A 27302-nucleotide genomic window follows, 5' to 3' on the forward strand; every position below is an offset into this window, starting at 1 on the left:
CACGTCCCAGCTGCGTTGATTAGTCACAAGTGAGGAAACATCAAAAGAAAGCTCATCTCCCATTTGCCATTTACTCACTTGATTCCCCTCATTAGGTCTAAGCTCCTGTTCTGTGGTTTTCAGAGACAGATGATTTGTTCTTGCCTGGCTGCATTTATTCACATATCCTTTTATTTATTGTTTCAGAATATTTGTTCACTTTGGTGCCAAGTGCCATTATAAGATGAATGGTTAAAGGCCTGCTGACGTTTGTCTTTCAAAAATATTAACTTATGTAAATGAAGCTAAAATGTGGAACTCCTCCTTAATTTTAAATCCTGTCCCTTCTGCCCAAATACTCTCAAATGTATTTGTATACATTTGTATACAAATACAGTATTTGTATATTCTATCCCATTTATTCTAAACAAGTACTTGGTGTCGACAAAATCATCACATCTTGAGAAATGCATACATTCCTATATCCTACAAATGTAGGTAGAGTATTCAGTTGATAAGGGACTGGTCAATTCTTTAAAAGTGCTTTGAATTCTTCTACTGACCGAAGGGAGTTAGAAGTTTAAAAGCACCAGCTCAAAGGAGCCACAATCCAGTGAGAAGAAAAGATTACCACTGAGGAGACACAGCTAAGAAATGGCAAAATAGGCATAATAATAAGCATAAATAGAGACAGAGGGGTGAGAGGTTTAGGGCACGATGGTAAATTGGTGCATGCCAAGGGGAAAGGCAGTTGGGGACGAACAGGAAGTTATTTTAATCTGGGAAGAGTGAAGCTTGAAAGATAGAGAAGTTTAGATTTAAGCCGAGATTAAATGAGTCAATATTAAAGGATTCTCAATAGAGAAAAAAATGATAAACTACCATTTAAAGATGGTCATTCTTTTACAAGTGTGGAGGGATGCTTGAAACTGGGGCAGGATGGAACCAGAGAGAAGAATTTGATTTCCAAGTGAGGTCTGGAAAATACCTGCATCAGAATCATCTTGGGTGCTTGTTAAAAATAGGGATTACCATGCACCCCAGGGGATGCTGAAAGATAGAGATCTGTTAAGTTATGACTCTTGTTAGCCCTGCATGTTAGAATCACCAAGTGAGCTAGTAAAGTATCCTGATGTTTGGCTACACCATTTGAACTAATTAAATCAACATGTCTGGAGGTGAATTCTGAGCTTTAATTTTTTTTTTAATGTTCACTGGTGATTGGAACATTCAGCTAAAGTTGAAATCCACTGAGCCAGAAGTTTGTTGGAGCAAGCCAGCCATGGGGTGGTGATCATTTGCATAGAGTTATGGTACTAACAGCGGGCAAGGGATGGGTAGAAAAGGCATTTGGGAAATAATGGCCAAAGTAATTCCACCTTCTGGCTATAAAATATTATTATTTGATGTATTAGCTAGGATTTAGTTACTCTTTTAAACGTTTTGCTTTAATGTTGCATTAAAAAAATTAAAGTGGTTTACCTTGGCAGGAGCAAAGTATCAACTATTGATAGTATTCCCATTCATAGTTATTTTTGTCCTTGATTATCTTTTGATTTTATTTCATGCCAATTTCAGTACCTGAACTTCAATGTGACTTTGAAAATGGAATTTGTAACTGGGAACAAGATACAGAAGATGATTTTGATTGGACCTGGAACCAGGGTCCAACGTCAACACTTAATACAGGGCCGATGAAGGATAATACTTTGGGCACAGCTAAAGGACACTATCTCTACATAGAATCTTCTGAACCACAGGTTTTCCAACACCGAGCTGCGTTACTCAGCCCGATCATCAATGCCACTGATGTAGTGGGCTGCACCTTCCGCTTTTATTACCACATGTTTGGAAAGCACATTTACAAGCTGGCCATCTACCAGCGAATCTGGAACAACACAAGAGGACAGCTGCTATGGGAAATATTTGGGAATCAAGGCAACATTTGGATAAGGAAACACCTCAACATTTTCAGCAGGAGGCCTTTTCAGGTATGGATAATGGGCTTCACAAGCTGTATTGGAAATGAGTCAGGATGTCTAAGGAATATGAAAGATCACTATATTCTTGAATTAAAAGTAAGTGAAATTTGATCAGTTACTTTGACACATATTTGTCATGTAATGAAGCGTGTACCAAAGCTCGTTAGGTTGCTTTCCTCCTTGAATACCCACAATAATGTGTGATGAAAGTCTCTAAAGCTGGACACATGGCATTGGACACAGCTGCAGGTTCCTCCAGTTTTAAGTAATTGTTGTGCTGAAATGAAAAACTTGGAGGAAAAGAGTTTCACACAATCTTTTGTCTTCTCCAAAAAGTTCAGACTCTCAAATGTGTTATTTTGAATCTATCATTTGACTTTTTCACATTTTCGTAGGTAAGCAAAAAACATCCAGGAAGAGTGCAGGCTTTGTTGGAAAAGCTATTCTGGGGCAGAACCAGAGTCTGAATCTAGGTTTCGTACTCCTGGTGGAATATTCTTTACTCTAAATCTTACCTACCTTCTCCTGAAAGTCAGACTTGCAATAGAAAGTTCAAATGCTTATGTGGCTTTTACAGTTTTGTGAAGGACTTTTGCATATATTATCTATTTGATTCAGCAATTCCTTGAAGTGGGTAAGTCAGAGATCCTTTTTGCCAATTTTATAGATATAAAGGAAAAAACTCAGGTTGTTGTTTATCCCTGGCCAAATAGATGGTAAGCAGGAAAACAGGTTTTGGACGAGAACCCACAAGTGTCTAGTTAATTCATGTTCTTTCTGCTTCCAATATATCATACAGCCTGTAACACGTAGGAGCGTTGAATATTGTTTTCTCCTTTTGGCCAAATAGATCTACTATGATGTATTGGAAGAAACTTCTTACTTTTACTGGCTAAACTTTTTTTTTTTTTTTTTTTTTGCATTACCCTAATTGAAAGCACTGTCTTTATCTGAATGTCTCGAGTTAACAGTTTTGTAGCCAAGAACTTAGCTCCAGGCCAGCTGGTACATCAGTGCTATCATAGATGTACATTGTACGTGCTCAGTAGAGAACACATTGGGATTGGTGATTTGTCCAGATAGACATAAGCGGAAATCATGAGAACTAATCTTCCATGTGTAGAGTGATATCTTGCAGTTCAGCCACAATGGTAAGATGCATGTAATCGTGTGAAATGAAACTGAAGAGGGATCTTTGACTTTTATTTAATAATGGCTTATCCACTTCAAATTAATTCTTAGTCTGATCAGGTCAATTGTAATTTGGGCTTAACTAGTATTTGATGGATAAACTCTACTTATGATATTTAGTCAAGCATTGGTTTCCAGAAGAAAATCAGCTTGACAGGGGAACAGCTTCAGAGTCAGTTGACCGTGGAACTAACCAAGGAATCCTTTGGTTGTGAATCTAAAACATAAATATTGAGGTTTGAAACCCATCCTGGCTTACACAGAATGCTCTATTTGATTTTATCCAAGGGTTCTTTTTTTAACGGTACGCAGGCCTCTCACTGTTGTGGCCTCTCCCGTTGCAGAGCACAGGCTCAGCGGCCATGGCTCACGGGCACAGCCGCTCCGTGGCATGTGGGATCTTTCCCGACCGAGGCACGGACCCGCGGCCCCTGCATCAGCAGGCGGACTCTCAACCACTGCGCCACCGGGGAAGCCCCCAAGGGTTCTTTTTTTTTTTTTTTTTTTTAATGAATTTTAGGTATGAAAAGATGAAATCAGAGATTCTGCATGCTGTGTAGATGATTTGTTTAAGATAGTTAAGGACTGGGTCCAATTTAAGCAACAGGATGTGTTTGTTCATTGGGTAATGGATATACATAGCTTCTGTTCCAGTGAGCAAGGGCAGCAACAAGCAGCATTTTCATTAACTGTGATACTGCAGGTGAAATGACCTGGTATCATGCCCAGCAGATAACAGGTACTCATTAAATATTTGTTTAAAAGAAAAATTCAAAGATTTTTCAGGATCATTCATTTAAAATGAAACACATGGGCTAGGACCAGATTGTACGTGCAGGTATAGGCACTATTGGCTTATTATTGTCAGTGGAAATAACAGCCACTGCTTTTATGTGGGGCAGGGCCAGCAAGTCACTGCATATAAAACTTCAGGTCAGACTTCTAATTTTTATTATGAGCTTTATTGAGATATAATTGATATGTTATAAACTATACATATTGAAAGTTTTGAAACCATCACCACAGTCAAGATAATTCAAATATGAATGGACTGCATTTCTAAAACTTTCCTGATATCCCTTCGTAACACCTCCTTCTGGCCCTCACTTCCATCCCTGATAACCACTGAACTTCCTCTCAGTATACATCAACGTACACTCCCCACACTTTTATACTATAAGTGAAATAGTACAGTATGTACTTTTTTTCTGATGTATTTCATTCAGTGTAATTATTTTGAGATTCATTCTTATTATAGAATATATCAATACTTCATTTTCTGTTGCTGAATAGTATTCCATTATATGGATACAGCACAGCTTCTCCATTTACCTATTGATCAGAATACGGGTTGCTTGTAGTTTGGGCTATTATAAATAAATCTGCTGTGAATATTTGTGTGTAAGTATTTATATGAATATCTGCTTTCATTTCTCTTGGGTAAATACCCAGGAGTGGAATGGCTGGATCATATAGAAGGAGTATGTTTAACTTTTTAAGAAACTCTTCCTCTGTTTTTCAAAGTATACCATTTTTTTAAACATCTTTATTAGAGTATAATTGCTTGACAATGGCATGTTATTTTATGCTTTATAAAAAAGTAAATCAGTTATACATATACATATGTCCCCATATCTCTTCCCTCTTGCGTCTCCCTCCCTTCCACCCTCCCTATCCCACCCCTCTTGGTGGTCACAACAAAGTATACCATTTTTGATTCCCAGCAAAATATGAGAGTTCCAGTTCTCCACATCCCAGTTAATACTTGTTATTATCAGTCTTCTTAATTTTAACAATTCCAAGTGTACAGTGGTTATCTCATTGGGGTATTGATTGCATTGACCTAAGCATTAATTATGTTGAACGTATTTTTATGTGCTTATTTGCCAAACGAATGTCTAGTTTCAATTGTCTATTTAAATCTTTTGCCCTCTTTTTAAATTGGGTTTTTTTTGTTTTCTTATTATTGACTTGTGAGCTTTTAAAATATTTTCAGGATGCAAACCTTTTATCAGTTATATAAGAATTACAAGTATTTTCTCTTAGTTTGTAGCTTGTCCTTTCATTCTTTTAAGAGATTTTTTTGAAGAGCATATTCTTTTGAATTTTGGTGAAGTCCAACTTACCAATATGTTATCCTATGTATCAAGCTTTTGGGTTGTATCTAAGAAAGCTTTAACTAACTCAGAGTCCCCAGAACTTTCTCCTCCTCTCTCTCCTGTCCTTTAGAAACATCAATTACACATGAATTAAGCTGCTCGAAGTTGTCTCACATTAACAAAATGAAGACTAAAAGTTATACAGTCATCTCAATACTTGCAGGTAGAGCATTTGACAAAATTCAGCAATTTTTTTCTTATTAAAAATCTCTCAACCAATTAGGTACAGAAGGAATATACTTCACCATAATAAATATGGTAGGTCCACAGATAACATTAACTCAGTCATGAAAAGCTGAAAGCTTTTCTTCTAAAATCAGAAACAAGACAATGAGAGGCTCACTCTCACCATTTCTATCCAAGGTAGTACTGGAAGTCCTAGCCAGAGCAATTAGGCAATAAAAATGAATTAAATGCATTCAAATCAGGAAGGAAGTAGTAAAACTGTCTGTGTTTTCAGATGACATGGTCTTGTATATAGAAACCTCTAAACACTCCACCAAAGAACTTTTAGAACTAATCAATGAATTTAATATAGTTGTATGATAGTAAATCAACATACAAAAATTAGTTTCATTTCTGTGCAGTGAATGATCTGAAAACAAAATTAAGAAAACAATCCAATTTACAATATCATCAAAAAGAATAAAATATTTAGGAATAAATTTAACCAAAGAGGTGAAAGATCTGTACACTGAGAACTATAAGACATTATTGAAAGAATTTGTAAGACTAGTAAATTGATAGATGTCCTATTTTCATGATTTGGAAGCATTAATATTGTTAAAGTATTCATACTACCCAAAGGGATCTATAGATTCAGTGCAATCTCTCTTGACATTCATTTTTTTATGGAATTAGGAAAACAATCCTAAAATTTGTACAGAATCCCAAAAGACCCTGAATAGTCAAAGCAATCTTCAGAAAGAGGAACAAAGCTGGAGTCATCACTGTTCCTGATTTGAAACTGTAGTACACAGTACTTATATTCAAAACATTTTGTTTCTGGCATAAAAACATACACATAGAGAACCCAGAATAGAGAACCTAGAAGTGGACCCAAACATATAGTCAACTAATCTTTTTTAAGGGTTCCAAGAATACATGGGGAAAGGATAGTCTCTCTTTAGTAAATGTTACTGGGAAACCTGAAAAATATATTATCTTGAATGTTTTGATTTTCAAATTCAATATGTAACAACTCAAAGATGAATAATTCCAGTGATTCCTTGGGTAACCTGTTTTTCCAATAAGATCACAATTTAGTAAACTAATAATTTTGACTCTCCAAATGCTACCCTGGTGGTCTGAAAAATGTGTTTATTTATGTGCCATGGAGAAAGATTGATTCCAAAAGGCTAATTTTCAAAATATATGAATGTTGTGAAATTGTACCTATTTTCCCTACGTGTTTCCTAAATATATTTTAGAGGACACTTCCAGATTTTCATAATACAGAAAAAAAAATTATGCTGTAATAGCCTTATGTAGGAGAATAATGGCATGGAAGCTACCCAAATGTCCATCGACAGATGAATGAATAAAGAAGATGGGAGATATATATATATATATATATATATATATATATGTATATATAATGGAATATTAGCCATAAAAAATAATGAAGTAATGCTATTTGCAGCAACATGGATAGACCTAGAAGTTATCATACTAAGTGAAGTAAGCCAGAGGGAGACAAATATATGATACTGCTTATATGTGGTATCTAAAAAAAGAAGATACGAATGAACTTATATACAAAATAGAAATAGACCCACAGACATAGAAAACAAACTTATGGTTACCAAAGGGGAAAGGGGGGGTAAATTAGGAATTGGGATTAACATATGCGCACTACTATATATAAAATAGATAACTAACAAGGACCTACTGTATAGCACAGGAAACTATACCCAATATTTTATAATAACCTATCAGGGAAAAGAATATAGAAAAGAATATATATATACATATTTATATGTATAACTGAATTACTTTGCTGTACACCTGAAACTAACACAACATTGCAAATCAGCTATACTTCAATTAAAAAAAAAAGACTTCTTTCAGTTTTTTAAAACATTATTTAGAATTTCTTAGAACTCCCTGCTAATTCATTTCCCCAGCATGCATTTTGGATAGGAGACATCTCTCTTTTTTCTGAGTTTATACCATCATCAGGAAATTTCCATGAAAAATCAATACATCAGAACTTCTTAATAGAGCACCCTGTTTGCAGGGTCATATTCGCATGTCAGCAAGGAAAAATATTTGAGCCATGCCCAGTTGTAGAGGTTGCTGAATGAAACTGAGAAAGAAGGGACACTTTATGACAACTATTTTGAAGAAAACTCAAATGATAGCTTCTAAAGAGGTTTCAACTCTTATGATACTGATCATACTCCTGCCCTGCTGAAAGGACAATTTCTAACAAAGGGAACACAATGAGATTCTTCATCATTTCTGCTCTCACCTACACATCACATTTTACTGACACTTAAATGAGGGTCTAGGTACATAATGAGAAGTAACTGTTTCACACAAATACCTATTATCTGATGTTTTCAGCAGCCTTTATTGGTGGTGCACCATATCAGAATCATAAAATGCTCCATTTTGAATTATTTAACAATAAAATCAGCTCAAGCACTTTCTCAATGAGTATTTGACCGAGTTGTACTCTTGAACCTCCGGTATTAAGAATTTATTACTTCATGGGGTTTTTCCATCCTACCTTTGGACACACTGACAGAAAATATTTTCTTATTCAGAATTGAAATCTGTCTCCCTTTTGCTTTTCTCTTGGAGGATTGAGTTTCTTGGCATGGATTCAGTGTCAGCAGCAGTCACTGATTAAGTATTGCGAAAAACCTTGTTTAATGCAACTTATTAATTCTTTGGCACCACAGGAACCAGTATTTAAAAGCTTCTGCTTACTTTTTCCTGACATGACCTCGTTTTCTGAAGCATATCTTTGTGTATGAGGTAGGCCCTCAGGAGGAGAGGACATGGGCTTTCAAAGAAAATATTCTTTGGCCAGACCTCTTAATGCCACAGAACTTTCTGACTAAATCTGAAAGAATTGTGTAGTGTTCTGGTAACATCTTTCAGTAATAAAGAGATTTTTCCCTGATGGATTTTGTGAAAAGATTTTAGAAATCTTATTCATATCATAATTTACTTTTTCATATGTGGGATATACCTTTAAATCCTAGGTGATGCATCCTTTTTCAGTACTTCTAGGGGAAATGTTTCATAAGTTATGTTGCAGATAAAATAGGACCATATTAATAATGTTAAGTTGATCCCACTTTTTGGGAAATTATATACAGAAATGCTAAAAGTATAAATTATTTATGCAGCCTCATGTAACATTTTTCTTCCAAGTGTGTAGAGTTTGCTAGAATTTGCATTGAAAGGTTTTGAATAGAATCTGCTGGCTTGAAGCCTGTGGAAGCAACACTCATAGATCTGTTGCTTACTAAACAGCATACTAAATCTTATTTTACAATCTTAAGTTTCTCATGGGCTATGTTCTTCTACTGAATTCAAACATAACCATAGCTTTGTGTGTCAGCTCTTCAGCACATCCTGATACAAAGTGATGAGCTTGGTTTCTGGTGTGAAGAATGCGTGAGTAGAGAAGGGAAGAAAAGTTTAGGTAAGGAGTATTACAAGAATGCAAGGTTCAGAAAGCAAGTCTAATTTCTTAATAAATCCATTATTTAAATCTTACTCATTATGACTTACGTAATACTAAATGGCATCTAATATTTTTGACCCTCCAAAATTACAGTAGAATATTAATATGGGTCATTAAACATTGGAAATATACTTTATATATATTATTAATATATATTATGGGTCATTTAGAAAGTGATAGAAATTAATACATGCTATAGTAGTATCCAAAATATTTATATAATCCATGCTGAAAAGAAACAGAGAAAGAGAAAGACAGACTTGGGTTGTTGGGTTTAACTTTTTAAAATTGCTGATCGGTTGGTAAAAGAAAAAAAAAGAAAGAGTTAGAAAAATGGTAATTATGAATGTTTTAATTCCAGTGTGTCTTATCCCTTTTCAGTCTATGGCCTATTTGAAACTTTGTGTAACTATGCTTTGGTTTGTTTTTGTCTCTGGTTTGGTTTCTTTTTGTCCCTGGTGTTGCATATATGAGCCATTTGGGTCCTTTCTACTCATGCATACTTCCAATTCCTCCCTTCTGGCTAGAGCAGTAAAATGGAGTGAGAAAACATAGACGCAGTGTGTGTGTGTGTGTGTGTGGGGGGGGGGGGTGTCGCCGTGTCTGATTTTGCAAATTTTGCCATAGCGAGGCTGTACAGATGAGGGGCTCTGAATGGGGTTGAAATCTCAGTTGTGAGGTTTATTTGCCATTTTGGAATTTACGCAAAAGTGCTGGCTATGCTAACAGCTGCCATGCTGGTCTCTTTTCGAGAAAGTTTTAAACTACACTTGTGTGAAGCAGCAATATGAGGAAAAGTGCATTCGATTATCAGGGCAGAATTATTTTGCTAAAAACTATTCTCTAGGTAGCATACTGGATATGTGTCTTCTTATTCAGACAGTGTCTGTGTATTAATCCAGATAAACAAAAGCAATAGTTTATTCCCCTCTGATGTGTCGTTCACCCTCTAGGAATAAACTCTATGAAATGTCTTTCAAACGTGTTTTTCTCTGCTGATACAAACTTATTTTAATCATGTGTAACATTTCAAAATTGCCTTTTCTTTGCAACTGTTTTTTTTATTTATTTTTTAACAGTATAACATATTGAACCAAATAGTTTTGCTTACTTATATTAATGATGCATGATTTTGGCTTTTATCTTCAGTAAAAAATCAATGTGTCAGCTCTGGCCAAGAAAAAGGTATGGGACCTTTTTGTAGTTCTTTGTCAGGTGATTGCTTTACCTTGATTTATGCCTTTAAACTTTTTCGCATTCAGCAGAAAATATTGTGTCGGTATCTGTGAGAGCAAAGCGATATATACCAATTTATGCTCTAAGTGCAGCCTCCTTCCAGAATTGTTTATAGAATGTATCCGCTCACAACAGATTAGGGGCGCAATGCCTTCTTCCTTCTTAAACATGTCAGATTGATGATTTTGGTTCAATCCAAATTTTTATATTAAAATTTTTAGTAAAGTGTTCCTTTATTCTAGTGCTGCCCAGAATTTCGGTGTCTGAAAAGAAACTCAGTGTTCTTGGTCTTCGCAAAATTACCCCCTCTTTTATCAGGCCTGCCGTTTTGAACTGCTCTAGGACGTGTACGGAAATTATTTTCAAAGCAGCATTGTCAGCTATGGCCAAACTGAAATCTGATTGTAAACTTTTTTTTTTTTTTTTTTTTTTTTTTGCGTTACGCGGGCCTCTCACTGCTGCGCCCTCTCCCGCTGCGGAGCACGGGCTCCGGCCGCGCAGGCTCCGGCCGCGCAGGCCCAGTGGCCATGGCTCACGGGCCCAGCCGCTCTGCGGCATGTAGGATCCTCCAGGACCGGGGTATGAACCCGCATCCCCTGCATCGGCAGGCGGACTCCCAACCACTGCGCCACCAGGGAAGCCCTGATTGTAAACTTTTGAAAGCTAATTTCTTGAAATAGAATTCAAGAAATCATCTTCCAAGTAACTTTTTTTTTTTTTTTTTTTTTACCCAAACACCCATTCTGGTTTGCTTTGTCATGTCATTATTTGTGTTGGAAACACAATATTTCATTGTTACCATCTTGAACTTTTTATTGAACTTAATAATGATTAGGCCCATTTTGTACTTGTGCAGAAGGTCTTCTTTACATTTTATGATATAAAGCCTTCTGCCAAGGGGAGAAAAAAAAACATGAATAAATGTAATTCTTAAAAACGTTTAAGGTTAAAGATGTTTACTGATCCCTGAACCAGTCTCCAGGAGGATTAAGGGTGGAGAACGAAGATGGAGAAAAATTGTAAAAATGGTGAAAAATAGAAGTCAGTCCCCATAATCCCAAACTTATGATCTATTGGGGAATTCTGTGAAGTTCCTAAAGCCTTTACGCTGAATATCTGACAAAGGACTTTTTTCTTCCTAGTTTCTCTGTGAGTTGCTGTCTATGGAAATTTTATTTGCATTTGGAAACTTTGAAATTTTCGGGACATTTGAGAGGTTTGTAGAGACTATGATCTTTGAAATGAGGACTATTCTGGAAAATCTGGAACGTGTGTCCTTGTATATAAATACATCCTTATCAGGTATAGGCTATTTGCATACTTCTGTGTCTCTGTGCACATATGTATATGGGCAAATGCATATAAATATATTTTCTATTATTAGCAGGATTACTATGGTTTTCATTTGTATGTATCATAACTATGATCATCCTTTTAACTGCAGGGCCCCGTTTATTGCTTCAGTCAGTACAGAGCAGTCCTTTGCCCACTGTGTTCCTGGCTGTAACTTCATCTTAATTATAATACAGTCAAAAGCAATTAAAATATACTAGGAAGTGTCCAAAAAGCTAGGGGGCACCCAGGCTCTATCTTAGGATAAGGCTGTATTTTTCTTTATCAAATATGTTGTGTAACTACTTGTTTTGACCTCCAGGACTCTATTGCCCCTCCTATGTTGTTGTTCCTGACTTTCAGATCTTTGATTTGATTACATTTTAAGATTTATTTTTGCTATTTTCTTGGCTTCTCTGCTCTCATAGGTAGTGGCAGCTTCCTCTATAACTCTTGGCATTATCTTTGCTCAGATAACTGCTAATGATCGAGGCAGGTGTATTACGTGTCATTCTATCTAAGTCAACTTTATGCATTTGGAACTACAATTCCTAGTGTTATTCTTACATTGCAAATTATAGTGCTAGACTGCTGCCACAATTCATGCGGTGTTGGAGAACTTTACATTGACTTGGAACTACTATTTGGTGTAAAATGAGTTAATTTTAGTTTGCGTTTTCAGTAGCTCAGATTTAAGTAGTATTTTTGGTACAATAAATTTAACTTTTACTCTGTTATAAAGTGAATTCAGGCTATTGAAGAAGATGTAATATGGACTTTAGAGTAAAATTGCTTAAGTTCAAATCCTGGTTCTGTCATTTATTAGCTGTGTAGCCTTAGGAAAACTATGTAACCTCTCTGTGCCACAGTTTCTTCACCTGTAATCAGGTATAATACTAGTACTACCTTGTATAGTTTTTTTGAAGATTACATATATTCATATATACATATATAAGACACTTAGAAAAGAGCTAGGCATACGGTAATTACTCAAATGTTAGCAATAACAACAGCTTTAATGTAATAATAATAAATATAATAGGAGTTATTAAGTTTAAAAATAAAAACTGAAGTGTATCACTGAACTAGAATAACATTATATGATCTTTTTCTCCTTTCTAAATGGTTGAGGAGATAAAAGCCTTTTCCTCTATCTTTGTGCCTAATTCTTCTAAATAAATAAAGAAAGGCATTTCTCCCCTCCTGGTAGCCAGCGCAGACTACTTGTTCTTTCTCTTATCTTGTAATATAATGATAGAAAGTCAAGGTAAAAATAGTACTGAATAATAGTTATGGGGGTCATAATGACAGAGTCTACTGAAATTTAAAGGATAATAAAGGAGTATTATGAAGCACTTTCTGCCAATAAATTGGACTACTTAGATGAAATGAACACAAATTACCAAAACTGACTCAGGAAGAAATAGGAAACTCAAAGAGCCCTGTCTCAGTTAAAGAAGTTTAATACACATTTAAAGCTTCATGCAAGGAAAACTCCAGGCACAGATATATTCACTGGTTAATTATATCAAAGTCTTTCAAAAAATAAAAAAAAGAGGAGGAAACATTTCCCGAGGCCAGTATTATCCTCATACCAAAATCAGAAATGTCACAAGAGAAGAAAATGACAGATCAGTATCTGTTATGAATTTAGATTTGACGTTCTTAACACAATTTTAGCAAATTAATTTCACCATTATTAACAAAAGGATAATATATCGTGACCAAATGGGATTTATCTCAGTAATGCTTCCTTGGGTTCCATTTCATTAATTAGCTTTAGCAAAAAGTGACTCCTTTCAGGACTTTCCCAGCCTCTCTAGGTGTGGTGTTTTCATGGTTCCGACTGGTGTCTATTCTAATAATTATGGCCTTATCTTTGTCTTTCATGCCTCTAGCTTGACTTGCATTATGGCGGGTAATCCAGATTTATCCTCTGGATCAGTAGTTTCCACCTGCATCAAAGCAGGTCTTTTTCTCTCCCCCTCAATACTGCCTACATTTTTTTGTCCTCACATAACAAAAAATAAAAATAAAAACCCAGCTTTTGTCTGTAGTTCCCACATGTCATTCACTTTGTTGTAAATATCTAGATCCAACCTTTATTTTATTTTTTTGATTAAGTTTATTACTTAAGGTGTATAATACAAACTGCTTATTATAGCCATATGTATATGCAAAATAAGAAGGATAAAATGTAAATAATTCTGATAATTTTCAAAAAAACTTGACATGATATTCTCAAGATGATGCTGTCCTGTAGAATAAAATTGTTCATGCATAAATTAATTAATTTTCATTAAATAGTTGTTAACAACTGTACAGAAAAGTTTAAGCATTTACATTAAGGTTAGGATCAGGAAATTGAGCTTGATATCTACTATTACTTAATACTATGCATATTTAATAATACTATTTTAACTTTATATTATTAAACATTGTTATTATTTATTTTTAAAATTTTTGTTGGGGTATAGTTGATGTACAGTGTTGTGTTAGTTTCAGGTGTACAGCAATGTGAATCTATTCCACATATACATATATCCACTCTTTTTAAAATTCTTTCCCTATATAGGCCATTACTAATAAGGACCTACTGTATAGCATAGGGAACTCTACGCAGTACTCTGTAACAGATCCAACCTTTATAGTCACTATTCACAAAATTTCCTGACATACTCCCAGGACTGCTACTGCCCACTGACAGAAGGTCTGCCTATATTCAGTCCAAAGGTGGTGGCATCTGTGAATGCTGCCAAGGTGCAGGACGCTGAGCATCTTGATCAGTCTGAGTCCTGGGAAGGGGGAGAGAATTAGCTTCTCTTTTTCCCTAACTCCGTATACCTCCATGTTATATTAATAATGATTGCTCTCTAGAGGTTCCTAAACAAAAGAAAACAAAAGCAAAATGTAGTAAAAGGCAAATGTTCAAACAGACTTTGAGTGTTAATATATAGATTTTAATTTAACTTTTCAGTATCTGTCACCAAACAGAATAGATGAGTAGTTTTGATTCACTGGCCATGAATTAGCTCTGTCCACACAAAGCTTCTCGGGACCGAAGTGCTCCTCCCCGAGCTGCTGGGACTGCGGGCAGCTAATGCCTCTCAGCTGATTCTCTCTCTAGAAATTGCATTCAAGAGAGTTGACTTGCCAAGGGGATGCCTCCCCTTGAAGACAGCCCGTATCTGCAGTATGGTCAATGCGGGCCTAAAAGCTCAGTACTCTTGCCTCAATGGAGGACAACTCTGAAGGACTGTCCCAGTTCCTGGGCTCCCTGTTGGGCTGGCTGAGGCCTCTCTTGTGACTGCATCACAGCTCAACTGCTCCCTCCACTCGGCCCTTCCTCCCTGACTCCCCCTCCAGCTGTTGGTTCCACGTGAGTTCCCCAGGAAAATGTCTGTACCCAAATCTCTGTCTCATATCTGCTTTAAAGGGAATCTGCCCTGAGACCTATTTCCATGAGTTCTGGCCGTAACCCTAATTAGTCACAGAAGCCCAAAGCCAAATCGTGGAGCTTCTCCATTTCTACCACAGCTTTACCCATGTAGATATAAAACAAAATAATTAACCATGGCTAATATTAACTTAACATTCTATGTGCCAGGTGCTGTGTTTTGTATATTATCTTTCTATAATCTCCCCAGAACACTAAGGGGAGGGTTCTATTCTTTCCTGGAGAAAATAGGATTGTTCAGTAAAATGTAAACATTAGAAGTAGGGTGAAGGACATAAGGGGACTTTTTGTGTTACTTTTGCATCTTTTCTGTAAGTCTAAAATGAAGTCAAAATAAAGGAACTTGAAGACATTGAGTAGCAGAACCAGGTTTTTAAGATTGCAGAGTGGCCCCAGTTCAAGTTCTTAAATACTAACATAAATTGCCTTTAAAGCAAAAGTCCTCTTGGACTCAAACCAGAGCAAAGTGACATGATTGTCTGCCTTTTTGCACAGAGTGAAATGGGTGTTTATGCAGACAACAGGTAGCTAAAATATTCTGTTATGGATAAAAGTTTGATATAAATTATCAGTCTAATATTAGCCCTTAGATTATAGTTACCTGAAAAACAGGGATGGATTTCTTGTAATTTTTGCTGTATCAGCCAGAATTAAAAGCACATATGCAAGCATGAAGATGAATTTCAGTGAATACAGTCTTGTCAATATCCAAAAATGAATGAATATGTGACTCCCACTCTCTTCCCTCTTGCTTTTTCATTGTTATAAGGATAGAGTTAAATGGTTCAGGCAGTCTGCTTGTCCCCCTGCAGTTTTAGTTAGTAGCACCTTATCTTTAACGCTTTGTCATCTTTAAGCTGCTGCTTATTTTTCCTCACAGACCCCAGTTCTGTGAGGATGAAGAAGAATCATTGTGTTCGAATAAGACCGTTATATTAAAAAAAACTCTCCAAGAAACTAAAAGAATTTAGCTAGAAACAAATATTCTTCCTACTTATTGCCAGCATGGTGACCCTTTGTATTTTCATCACGTGTTAGGATGAAAAATTGATTATAGTTAATATGAAGCATAGTCTAATGTAATGAAAAACGAGATTGTAACGAAAAATGAGAATAACTTGAAAGTCAATTTGCTTCAAATTGAAGCTTTGGATTAAGATGAATCAGCTTATATTCCATCATGTTTACAAAGAATTTATCTTATTTTTTTCAATTTGTTCCCTTTTCAGGGATAAAATACCTTTGTTAGAGCTTTTCCTGTTAGATTACCCGATTAGTTATGTTCAATTATTTTGAGATGGTTTTTATATGGAATTTTCTCATTTTGTTTTTAATAGATATACATATTAGTTATGCTGTTATGCTGAGTTTGATATATTTTGCTGTACATGTAAGACAAATATAATTTCCCAACTTTAATTTTTAAAAATACTGGGGAAACAATGTGTTAAAATGGAAATAACCTCAAACCAGGAATTAAAATACCTGGTTTCTAAAGATTAAATTTTCCATTAAGGGACCTAGTGACTTTATGGATGTTACTTAATCTTCTAATTACCTAATTTCTCATCAGAATAATGAAATAATCTATAAGTTGTTTCTAATTATAAAATTCTATAAATTCCACTTTTTCACAATTGACTGAACTCTACAATTCTTCTTGCATGTTATGAGAGTCACAAAAAATCCTTCTTAAGAAACTAAAATTTAGGTTTATCATATATTAAAAAAGCTTTCCTAAACTTTTATTAAGCTACCGTGAATTTCAATTATTTTTGAGCCCCTAAAGTGCATTTAAGATCATAGTTTATGTTTTTACTTTCAGATAATTCAAGTTCTACTAATAGCAGCAGCTCTACTATTGTATATTTTAGAGATGACCATTCGTTTCTCTCTCTCTATTTTATTATATACTGAAAGTAAATAATGAAATAATTTCCTGATAGAAATGGAACATAAACAGCAGAATGAACTTTCGAGCATAATCTCCTTCTGTAAAATTTAACTTTTTTTCTAAAGTGCTCGTTCATGTCTGTTGATTTATCATTTGTTCACTGATATCAGGCCCTCCATTGCCCTAGGCCCTGTGCCACTTGGTGTCGATACAGACACAAATAGTAGATGGTCATCGTCCTCATGGAGCATACATTCTAAAGGGGACAAAGTGAGAAACTCAAGCAAATAATTACAATAAAAATGATTTTTTTTTAAAGACATCTGACCTGGGTATGGTGATATCCAGGAAGGTGTTGGATGACTTAGGTCTTACAGTGTCTATAGGCAATAGCCCATGTTGGGGCTGGGGGTCAGGAGTAAGGAGTCACAGGAACCTATGCAGATACACACAGACGAGAAGCAGCATGCTGCTGTGAAGAACCGCTGTGCTGATGTATAATTCATGGTGCATAAAGTTTGAGGCAGAGAAAGGTAGACAGAAGCCAGGTCAGGGAATGACTCATTTGTCATGGTCACGAATGAGTACATTGACCTAGAGCTGATGGGCACCACTGAGGTTTTAATCAGTTAAGTGAAACAATCCTAAGTGACTTCTAGATACATCACTCTGTTAGTGATGTTTGAAGAACATGTTTGAAGTAGGGCTTACCATTAAAAAACTGATAATAAAATTAAAAAAAAATATATATATATATATATATATACAGTTTAGTTTAGGTAGGAGGCAACCGGGGCCTAAGCTAGGAATATAAGCTAGTACAGATGGAATGAAAAGGATTCAAGAAATATTTAGAAAGTAATGCCACTGAGGCTTGCATGTGTGGTGTGAATGATGAGGAGTAATCAAAAGTAATTCATGATTCTGGTGGGAACAACAACAAGAGCCATCTGTTGAAATATAGAACAGAGGGTGAGAGAGAGGGAGTTTTAGGGAGAAAGATGAGTTGTTTAAAGACATTTTAAAACTTTGAGGGACGTCAAAGTAGAAGGGCTCAGCCAGTGGTTGGGGGAAAAAAGAAAAACAGTCTGAAGTTTAGGGAAGTATGGATTGAAGGGAGGTTTGGGATAATCAACATATCAGTAGTGGTTGAAAATAGAGGATTGATTCGTCCAGGGAGGGTGTTTAAAGTGGGAAAACCAAAGAGCAGAATTAGGTGACTCATCATTGTACTTAAATAGTACTTAATGTATGGAGATATTCTTGAAAGATGCACATCTGCATCTCTTATAATACAAAGGAAAAAATTTCCCAGTTCCCACTTAAGGACACCTGGGCACCACTTCTCACTCTCTCAGCCCCACCTTTTTACTTTAGCTCTTGCTGTAACAGTTCTGTGCAGGCTTCCACCTCGGGCTTGGACCACTTGGTGCAGGTGTGATAGGACAACACTTGCCTGGGCCTGCCCACAACCCACGGGCTTCTGTCACTTAAGAGGTGGGATATTCCTGCAGGTGCAGCCCCGAAGTGTGGGGAAGTTCATGCCCTGGGGGCTCACCCATGACCAGTAGGGGATGAAGCCCTTCCCTCCTCCCAGATTGATGGTTCTTAGACTATTCCATAGAGCTCCTCAAAAGGCCCATTAGGTTGCATCACAGTGATAGCCAACTTGATAAGTGATCCTTATAAGCAGCCTTGCTTCCTTCCATGTTTCACTCTGCCCCTCATTCTTTCTTCCTGAGTTAACTTCTCATCATATGTCCTTTCAGTATTTAACCTTATATTAGGTAAAATACATTGATATTCTATTTATATCTCCAAAACCTAGACTCCTGCCTCTAAAACCACCAAAAGCACATAAAATGGAAGGTTACTATATAGAAAATCTGGCTTTACAGGTTAAGCTATAATTTTTAAAAATACTTTAAAATCTTATCACGGTTATGCCTTTCCTTTTTGTAAGCTTCACCTAAAAGAAGGGCTCACCCAAGGTTATACCTAAGAGTAGAGTACATAAAATATATTTTGCATTTCAAAAGTTTATCTAAGACTTTTAAAATTGAGAGCATCTACAAATATTCCTAACACAGTTTTTTTCTGGTTTTGGATCTAAATTGAACACACAACTTTTTAACTTTGATAGAAAGGAAATAAGTTTTCGAAAAAAGGCAAGTTCAAAACAGTTTAGCCTAAATTATTCAGGATTAAGTGATTTAAGATATTTTTAAATTATTTACTTAAAAAATGAAAGGCTGTGAAAGGACCATTCGATTGTTATTGATTCTGACAGTCAAAACAGTTTTAATCTATACCAGGGGTTTGCAAACTTTTCTCGTCAAGAGCAAGGTAGTAAATATTTTAGGCACCATGAGCCATAGAGTTGCTCTACTCAACAGAGTCATGGTAGAATAAAGGCAACTTAGAGACTTAAAAAAAAAATTGAGAGAAAAAAAATTGGTATGGCTGTGTTCCAATTGAGAAAACAAACTTTTTTTTTTAATGAAGCTTCCAATTAAAGAAAAAAAACTTGATGACTTTGTTGAACCCTGATCTTTACAACATGCCACTATGGATTCCACAAGATCATTATATTCTTTCAATATTATAAAAGAAATAGGATTATTGTTGTTGTTGATCTTAGAAATTGTATGTCATCCTTAGACATGATTCTTTGTTTTGTTTTTGTTTTTCTCATGTTGCCACATAACCAATTACCAATTTGAACATAACTTCTGAATATTTCCAAGCATTATGATTTGTTTAGGTTTGTTTAAAAGGCTGCATAATTAGAAAACACTTTCAGGCCTTTTTTCTCTTACCCTGTAGACAGATCACACTGATTATTAACTGAAAGGTATATTGGGAATTGTATCAACTCTTCCCAATCATCTAGGTTTAGGAATACATACTAAAAACAAGCTTGGAATACAAATGGTCTTCTGCCGACTCAGAAGGCTAGGATGCGAAGTAATGGTTTTCTGATGAGGTGAAAACAAAATATATGTTTTCCGAAGGCTTAACGGAAGAGGCTGAAAAGAGGTCACTCACACAAGGATGGAGGAGATGCAAAAGAGCATGAAAGTGAGGGTTTGACAGGGCAACCTTATTTTTAACTCTCAGATTCTTATGAATTATATGGAAGTGAATGTCCTATCCTCAAATTACGCCAAAGGAAACACTTTTAATAATCTGTATGGTATGACTTTCCATTCTCCTATCTAAAACTCTGTCCAAAACTGTCTAGTTTTTAAAGAATAGTCTCTTTAACCCAAGGTTTAAGATGTTAGGTGATATTGATTTTTGTATTACCACATCACACCATGACATTTGTACACATGACTTACTACATTTATTCCTCTATTCACTGCTTCCTCAGGTGCCTTACCTTCCCTTGCTTACTTAGATAATTTTATGTAAAATTAATTTTTAAGAGATTAGTGAGAGGTGAAACTTTGGTTTCCATGGGATTCAAAATTAGGAGGGCTTCAGGGCTCATGACTTTTGTTTTTAAAGGCCGTTGCTTACTTGCATTTTCTACAGAACCAGCAGATATGTCAACGTGCAATTCAGAAAGCAAACTGTTTTATATGTATATTTAGATTTTAGATTTACTTTGAGACTTACTTATTGCAAAGTTCATCTACCTACCAGAAAAAAAGTAGACTAATGGTTTTGTGTCTTGGTCTCTTTAACACCTGTTGAAAACGTTGTGTCCTTGGGTGTGAGTTAAGAACAAGGACAGCTGTCCCTGTCCTGTGCATGCCTGTCTGTACCTCCTGCAGAGGCCCCACTGAACCAGGACAGTGAGGACAGGGCAGTGAGGATGGTATCTCAACTGATTTTCATTGCATTAGGGTAACTGTTGATTTCTATCCGTGAACTTGCAGCATTGCCCAGCATACCTTTTAAAATCCTGGAGACGAGAAGCAGGTTTAAATGAAGTCTGTACTAAGTGGCTTGCATATTGTGCTAGTTTTAATATTCTTTCAACATTGAAATATTGCCATTAAAGGAGGCTTATATTCTGCATAAGCCTGAGTGCTGAGAGCTCACTGTGAGATGCGGTATTATTTTTAGGTATAGAAGAGGTGATGGTAGACACCTAGAGGAATAGATTCTTAGGAAGTAGAAAGAGAGGGCGTATCAAAATTGAAAATAATTTTCTCTCAAGGCTTCAGTTGATATACAGGAGGCTACAAGATAAAACTAAAGATCTCCAGAGTTTAGGAAAAAGACAACAAACTTTTCCTTTTGAGAAACAAATCTGTGCGTAATGACGTTCTCCTGGTAGCACTGAGTAGACAGAATCTGGTTTAAGACGCATTCATATACTATGTCTTATCTCAGTTATTAGGTAGAATACTTTTTATCTCTAAAGCGTGTGTGTGTGTGTGTGTGTGTGTGTGTGTGTGTGTATGTATGTGTAAAGTGTCTAAGTTATCTAGCGAGGGATTTTATTTCTCTAGGAATCCACTTTATCCTTTCAAACACAACATTAGGATTAGACTAGTAGTTCTCAAATGTTCCTAATTATCAGAACCACCTGGAGCATTTAAAAAAAAATACAGATTCTCAATCTTTACATGTACTATATCAGAAGCCCCAGAGGAGAGTCCTAAGAACCTGCATTTTTAATAAAAACCCTTGGTGATTCTGATGGTAAGACAAGTTTAGGAAATATTAAATGATATCTAAATTAGGTGTCACAGTTATTTCATGTCTGAATTTATTTTAAAAATACCTGGAGATGTACTGTAAGTGTGACTATTCATTCAAGTTTCTCTCTTAAATGGCATCAAGAGGCCTATTTTCTCTCTTAAACTGTATTTAAAAACACCAACTTAAATGTAGTTAATAGAAGATAGCTGATTCAATGCAATCCCTATCAAACTACCACTGGCATTTTTCATGGAACTAGAACAAAAAATTTCACAATTTGTATGGAAACACAAAAGACCTCGAATAGCCAAAGCAATCTTGAGAAAGAAAAATGGAGCTATAGGAATCAGGCTCCCTGTCTTCAGACTATACTACAAAGCTACAGTAATCAAGACAGTATGGCACTGGCACAAAAATAGAAATATAGATCAATGGAACAGGATAGAAAGCCCAGAGATAACCCCATGCACATATGGTCACCTTATCTTTGATAAAGGAGGCACGAATATACACTGGAGAAAGGACAGCCTCTTCAATAAGTGGTGTGGGGAAAACTGGATAACTACATGTAGAAGAATGAAATTAGGACACTCCCTAACACCATACACAAAAATAAACTCAAAATGGATTAAAGACCTAAATGTAAAGCCAGACACCATCAAACTCTTAGAGGAAAACATAGGCAGAACACTCTATGATATAAATCACAGCAAGATCCTTTTTGACCCACATTCTAGTGAAATGGAAATAAGAACAAAAATAAACAAATGGGACCTAATGAAACTTAAAAGCTTTTGCACAGCAAAAGAAACCATAAACAAGACAAAAAGACAACCCTCAGAATGGGAGGAAATATTTGCAAATGAAGCAACTGACAAAGAGTTAATCTCCAAAACGTACAAGGAACATATGCAGCTCAACATCAAAAAACCAAACAACCCAATCCAAAAATGGGCAGAAGACCTAAATAGACATTTCTCCAAAGAAGATATATAGATTGCCAACAAACACGTGAAAGAATGCTCAACATCATTAATCATTAGAGAAATGCAAATCAAAACTACAATGCGATATCATCTCACACCAGTCAGAATGGCCATCATCAAAAAATTTACAAACAATAAATGCTGGAGAGGGTGTGGAGAAAAGGGAACCCTCTTGCACTGTTGGTGGGAATTTAAATTGATACAGCCACTATGGAAAGCAGTATGGAGGTTCCTTAAAAAACTAAAAATAGAACTACCATACAACCCAGCAATCCAACTACTGGGCATATACCCTGAGAAAACCATAATTCAAAAAGAGTCATGTACCAAAAATGTTCATTGCAGCTGTATTTACAATAGCCAGGACATGGAAGCAACCTAAGTGTCCATCAACAGATGAATGTATAAAGATGTGGCACATATATACAATGGAGTATTACTCAACCATGAAAAGAATGAAACTGTTATTTGTAGTGAGGTGGATGGACCTACAGGCTGTCATACAAAGTGAAGTAATTCAGAAAGAGAAGAACTAATACCATATGCTAATACATGTATATGGAATCTAAAAAAAAAGAAAAGAAAATGGTCAGAAGAACCTAGGGGCAAGATGGGAATAAAGATGCAGACCTACTAGAGAATGGACTTGAGGATACGGGGAGGGGGAAGGGTAAGTTGGGACGAAGTGAGAGAGTGGCATGGACATATATACACTACCAAACGTAAAATAGATAGCTAGTGGGAAGCAGCCGCATAGCACAGGGAGATCAGCTCAGTGCTTTGTGACCACCTAGAGGGGTGGGATAGGGAGGGTGGGAGGGAGGGAGATGCAAGAGGGAAGAAATATGGGGACATATGTATATGTATAACTGATTCACTTTGTTATAAAGCAGAAAGTAACACACTTTTGTAAAGCAATTATACTCTAATAAAGAAGTTAAAAAAATCCTATTATATCATATTGCATCATTTTAAAATAATAAAAACACAGTTTTCCAAACTTCTAAGTCAATAATTTTAAATGTGCATCCCTTTTCTCTCTCTAATATTGATCAGGCTTTTTTCAATTAAATGTATCTTTGTAACCTCCAATCAAATAGGTTCCGTATAAATTCTTAGAACTAGGGAAATTGAGAACTATTTATTTGTCTTCATCACATAATAGATGAGATGTGAAATGGGTTATGTGCTATATGAGTCCTTGGAAGAAGCTTTAAAATAACATGTGAGTTTGTAGAGTTTCACGTAGCAAATTAATTTCAAATTGATCAACATTTATCCCTTTTTCTTTTTTTTAACATTTATCCCTTTTAAAATCCACTTAGGCAAGTTCCACAAAGGCACTGTGAAGAATTTGAGGGGGAAAAACTCACCCAAATTTTGGCCCTTCCTGTACATCTAAAATGGCTTAGAGAAAAAAGTAGCAGACATAATCTTTGTGACTTGCCAACCCTTTAAAACCGTGGAAAGCAAATCAATCTAATATGACCTGAATAACTCAGAGATAATTTTTTTAGGTTTCTTTCATTCAAGATGAATAACAAAATTCTGTCTAAATAAAGAAACCTGAATGAAATTTTCAGTGACCTTATTTCTTCAACCACATCCTTCCCTCCTTGATTTTTTTTTCCTTCTTTTAAATCTCTACTCTCAGACTTCCCTGGTGGCGCAGTGGTTAAGAATCTGCGTGCCAGTGTAGGGGACAATGGTTCGATCCCTGGTCCGGGAAGATCCCACATGCTGTGGAGCAACTAAGCCCATGCGCCACAACTACTGAGCCTGTGCTCTTAGTCCTGCTCTCTAGAGCCTGCATGCTGCAACTACTGAGCCCGCACACCTCGAGCCCATGCCCTGCAACAAGAGAAGCCACCACATTGAGAAGCCTGTGCACCGCAACAAAGAGTAGCCCCCACTTGCCGCAACTAGTGAAAAGCCCACGTGCAGCAATGAAGACCCAACGCAGCCAAAAATAAATAAATAAATTTATTTAAAAAAAAAACAATCTCTACTCTTAATATAGCAGAAGCTCTGATGGGAAAAGATCTTGTCGGTGGAAAAGGACCTGGGCTAACAGCAGCTGAGTGGCCATCTCTGAGAGACTCTAACAAGTTACACTCATTCAGTTCAGAATAGTATAAAATGAGGTATAAGAGGAAAGGAGGCTGAATTTAGATAAACGTTTCAGTTTACACATACATGAAGGGATCATCAGACTCCTACAAATTAAATATATCAGCAGTGTAGCACTGTCCAGCTTCCCCATTGGGAGACGGTTCTCCATGCATTTCTTGTGTCCTGCATTATTCAGCTTCTGAGCAAAGGATGTATTGCATGGAGTCTACCCTGAGACATTTGCTTACATTCTGGAGTAATTTACCTACCTACTGCCCCTCCCCTTCCTTCCCTCTTTTTTTTTTTTTTTTAACATCTTTATTGGAGTATAATTGCTTTACAATGGTGTGTTAGCTTCAGCTTCACAACAAAATGAATCAGTTATATACATACATATATTCCCATATCTCTTCCCGCTTGCGTCTCCCTCCCCCCCACCCTCCCTTCCTTCCTTCCCTCTTGCTTCACCTCCTCCTCTTCCTCCTCCCTGTCCCTCAGTTGTGCCAGCAACCTATAACAGCTAGAAATCCCTAGTGTTGGGGCTCTTCTTCTATGGTGCAACCCATTACTCATGCAGGGAAACATCTGGCACTTATGTTTCCCTGTGGGAAGTGGGGAACCGGTGGAAGATATTTCTCTGGCTGATGAGTTTTGCTATCTCTGTAAATCAAGGATCTCGTGTCTTCTGTCAGTAAATGTATATGAAACAGTGGCAGGCTGACGTTAGCTTGCGAGTAGGGTAAAGTCTCAGACCCTACATGGTTTCTGACCTAACTAGTATGCAAAAGGAATTGCAAACCCAAGTGCCCCTGGAAGCAAGGGATGTGAATTAAGAGAAGTAGTTCAGGTGTAAAATAATTAATGGCCACTGACACTCGCCTTAGAGTTAGGTGTGATAGGGAGTAATGGGGATTGTGGCAACTACAGGCAGTATCTTCTTGTGAAATATCCTACTTTAAAAGTACTTGGCAAACTATTCTACTTGAAAGCACTCTTCGGGTTAAACTAAACTCATGGGAATTGGGTCATCACCATTTAGTCTCTTCTGTCGTTGATGGTGAGAAACTCCAGACTTTTTTCCTACTTGGTAACCAAGGAAACAGTTGGCACAATACCAAAGTAGACACTCAAAGAAAAAAAATTCTCAGCAATCCATATATTGTAAAGCCTGGCATTAGCGAAGAAGAAATACAGTATTTTTTTTTCCAGATATATACCCAGGAATGGAATTGCTGGGTCGTATGGTAGTTCTATTTTTAGTTTTTTGAGAAACCTCCATACTGTTTCCCACAGTGACTGCACCAATTTACTTTCCCACAAACAGTGTAGGACGGTTCCCTTTTCATTGCGTCCTCACCAGCATTTATTTGTGTTCTTTTTGATGATAGCCATTCTGACAGGTATGAGGTGATATCTCATTGTGGTTTCGATTTGCATTTTCCTCATGCTTAGTGATGTTGAGCATCTTTTCATGTGCCTGTTGGCCATCTGCATTTCCTCTTTGAAAACTTCAGTTCTTCTGCCCATTTTTAAATTGGGTTATTTGTTTTACTGTTGTTGAGTTGTATGAGCTGTTCATATACGTTGGATATTAACCCGTGATAGGTCACATCATTTGCAAATATTTTCTCCCATTCAGTAGGTTGTCTTTTCATCTTGTCCGTGGTTTCCTTTGCTTTCAAAAGCTTTTAAGTTTAATTAGGTCCCATTTGTTTATTTTTTTATTGTCTTTGTTTTAGGAGACAGATCCAAAAAAAATATTGCTACGATTTTTTGTCGAAGAGTGTTCTGCCTATATTTTCCTCTAGGAGTTTTATGGTTTCTGGTCTTAGATTTAGGTCCTTAATCCATTTTGAGTTTATATAGGGAGTTAGAGAATGTTGTGATTTCATTCTTTTATATGTAGCTCTCCAGTTTTCCAGTACCACTTATTGAAGAAACTGTCTTTACCTCTTTTGTCATAGATTAATTGACCATAAGTGCATGGGTTTATCTCTGCCAAACCATTTTCCAAAGTGGCTGTACCATTTTGGATTCCCATCAGTAATGCATTGGAGTTCCAGTTGCTCCACATGGGATACATGCTTTTTATACATTTTAAACAACAATTCCTTTCTTTCAAGTCTTTCTGAAGATGTGTTATATTAAAAATTGGTATATTATGCTGGAATTTCATATTTTTTTCCAAACACAGGTTGGTAAAACTAGGTGGCAGGCTGAGTCAATTCCATTTTTCTTTCTTATGAGTTAATAGAGACTATTTTATTTATAAGTGTGTATATATATGTGTGTGTTAATTATATATATGTTAGGAAATCGAAGATATTTTGGTAAAAATTATGATTAAATTCTGTCTTACATATGTATGATAATAGTTTTCATATCATTTAAATATTTTGATGAATAATTCAAAGTTTTCTAAATATAGAAAAAAAATCTGTTAAGTCTTTAGAGCCTTATTTATATTATAGTCTTTGGTTATATTAGACCTAATATTTCCAAGGTAGTTGACAAGGCCACTCCATCTTTATTTGGAGCATGTACCAGCCCATGAGAAGAACAACTTAGAATAGCTGGATTACTTTAGAAAACTTCCACGGCAGTAGTAGTTC

At 36.2% G+C, this 27302-nt stretch overlaps 1 protein-coding gene across 1 annotated transcript in view; it reads left to right on the forward strand.

Annotated features, from left to right (window-relative positions):
* MALRD1 (MAM and LDL receptor class A domain containing 1) overlaps positions 1-27302 on the forward strand; it is a 567689-nt gene that overhangs the window by 137919 nt on the left and 402468 nt on the right. The window contains exon 18 of the mRNA XM_060121258.1: positions 1558-1970. Within this exon, the coding sequence (XP_059977241.1) occupies positions 1558-1970 (413 nt within the window). The remainder of the gene's footprint in view (positions 1-1557; positions 1971-27302) is intronic.

This window comes from Lagenorhynchus albirostris, chromosome 1 (genome assembly GCF_949774975.1).
Source record: "Lagenorhynchus albirostris chromosome 1, mLagAlb1.1, whole genome shotgun sequence".
NCBI lineage: Eukaryota > Metazoa > Chordata > Mammalia > Artiodactyla > Delphinidae > Lagenorhynchus > Lagenorhynchus albirostris.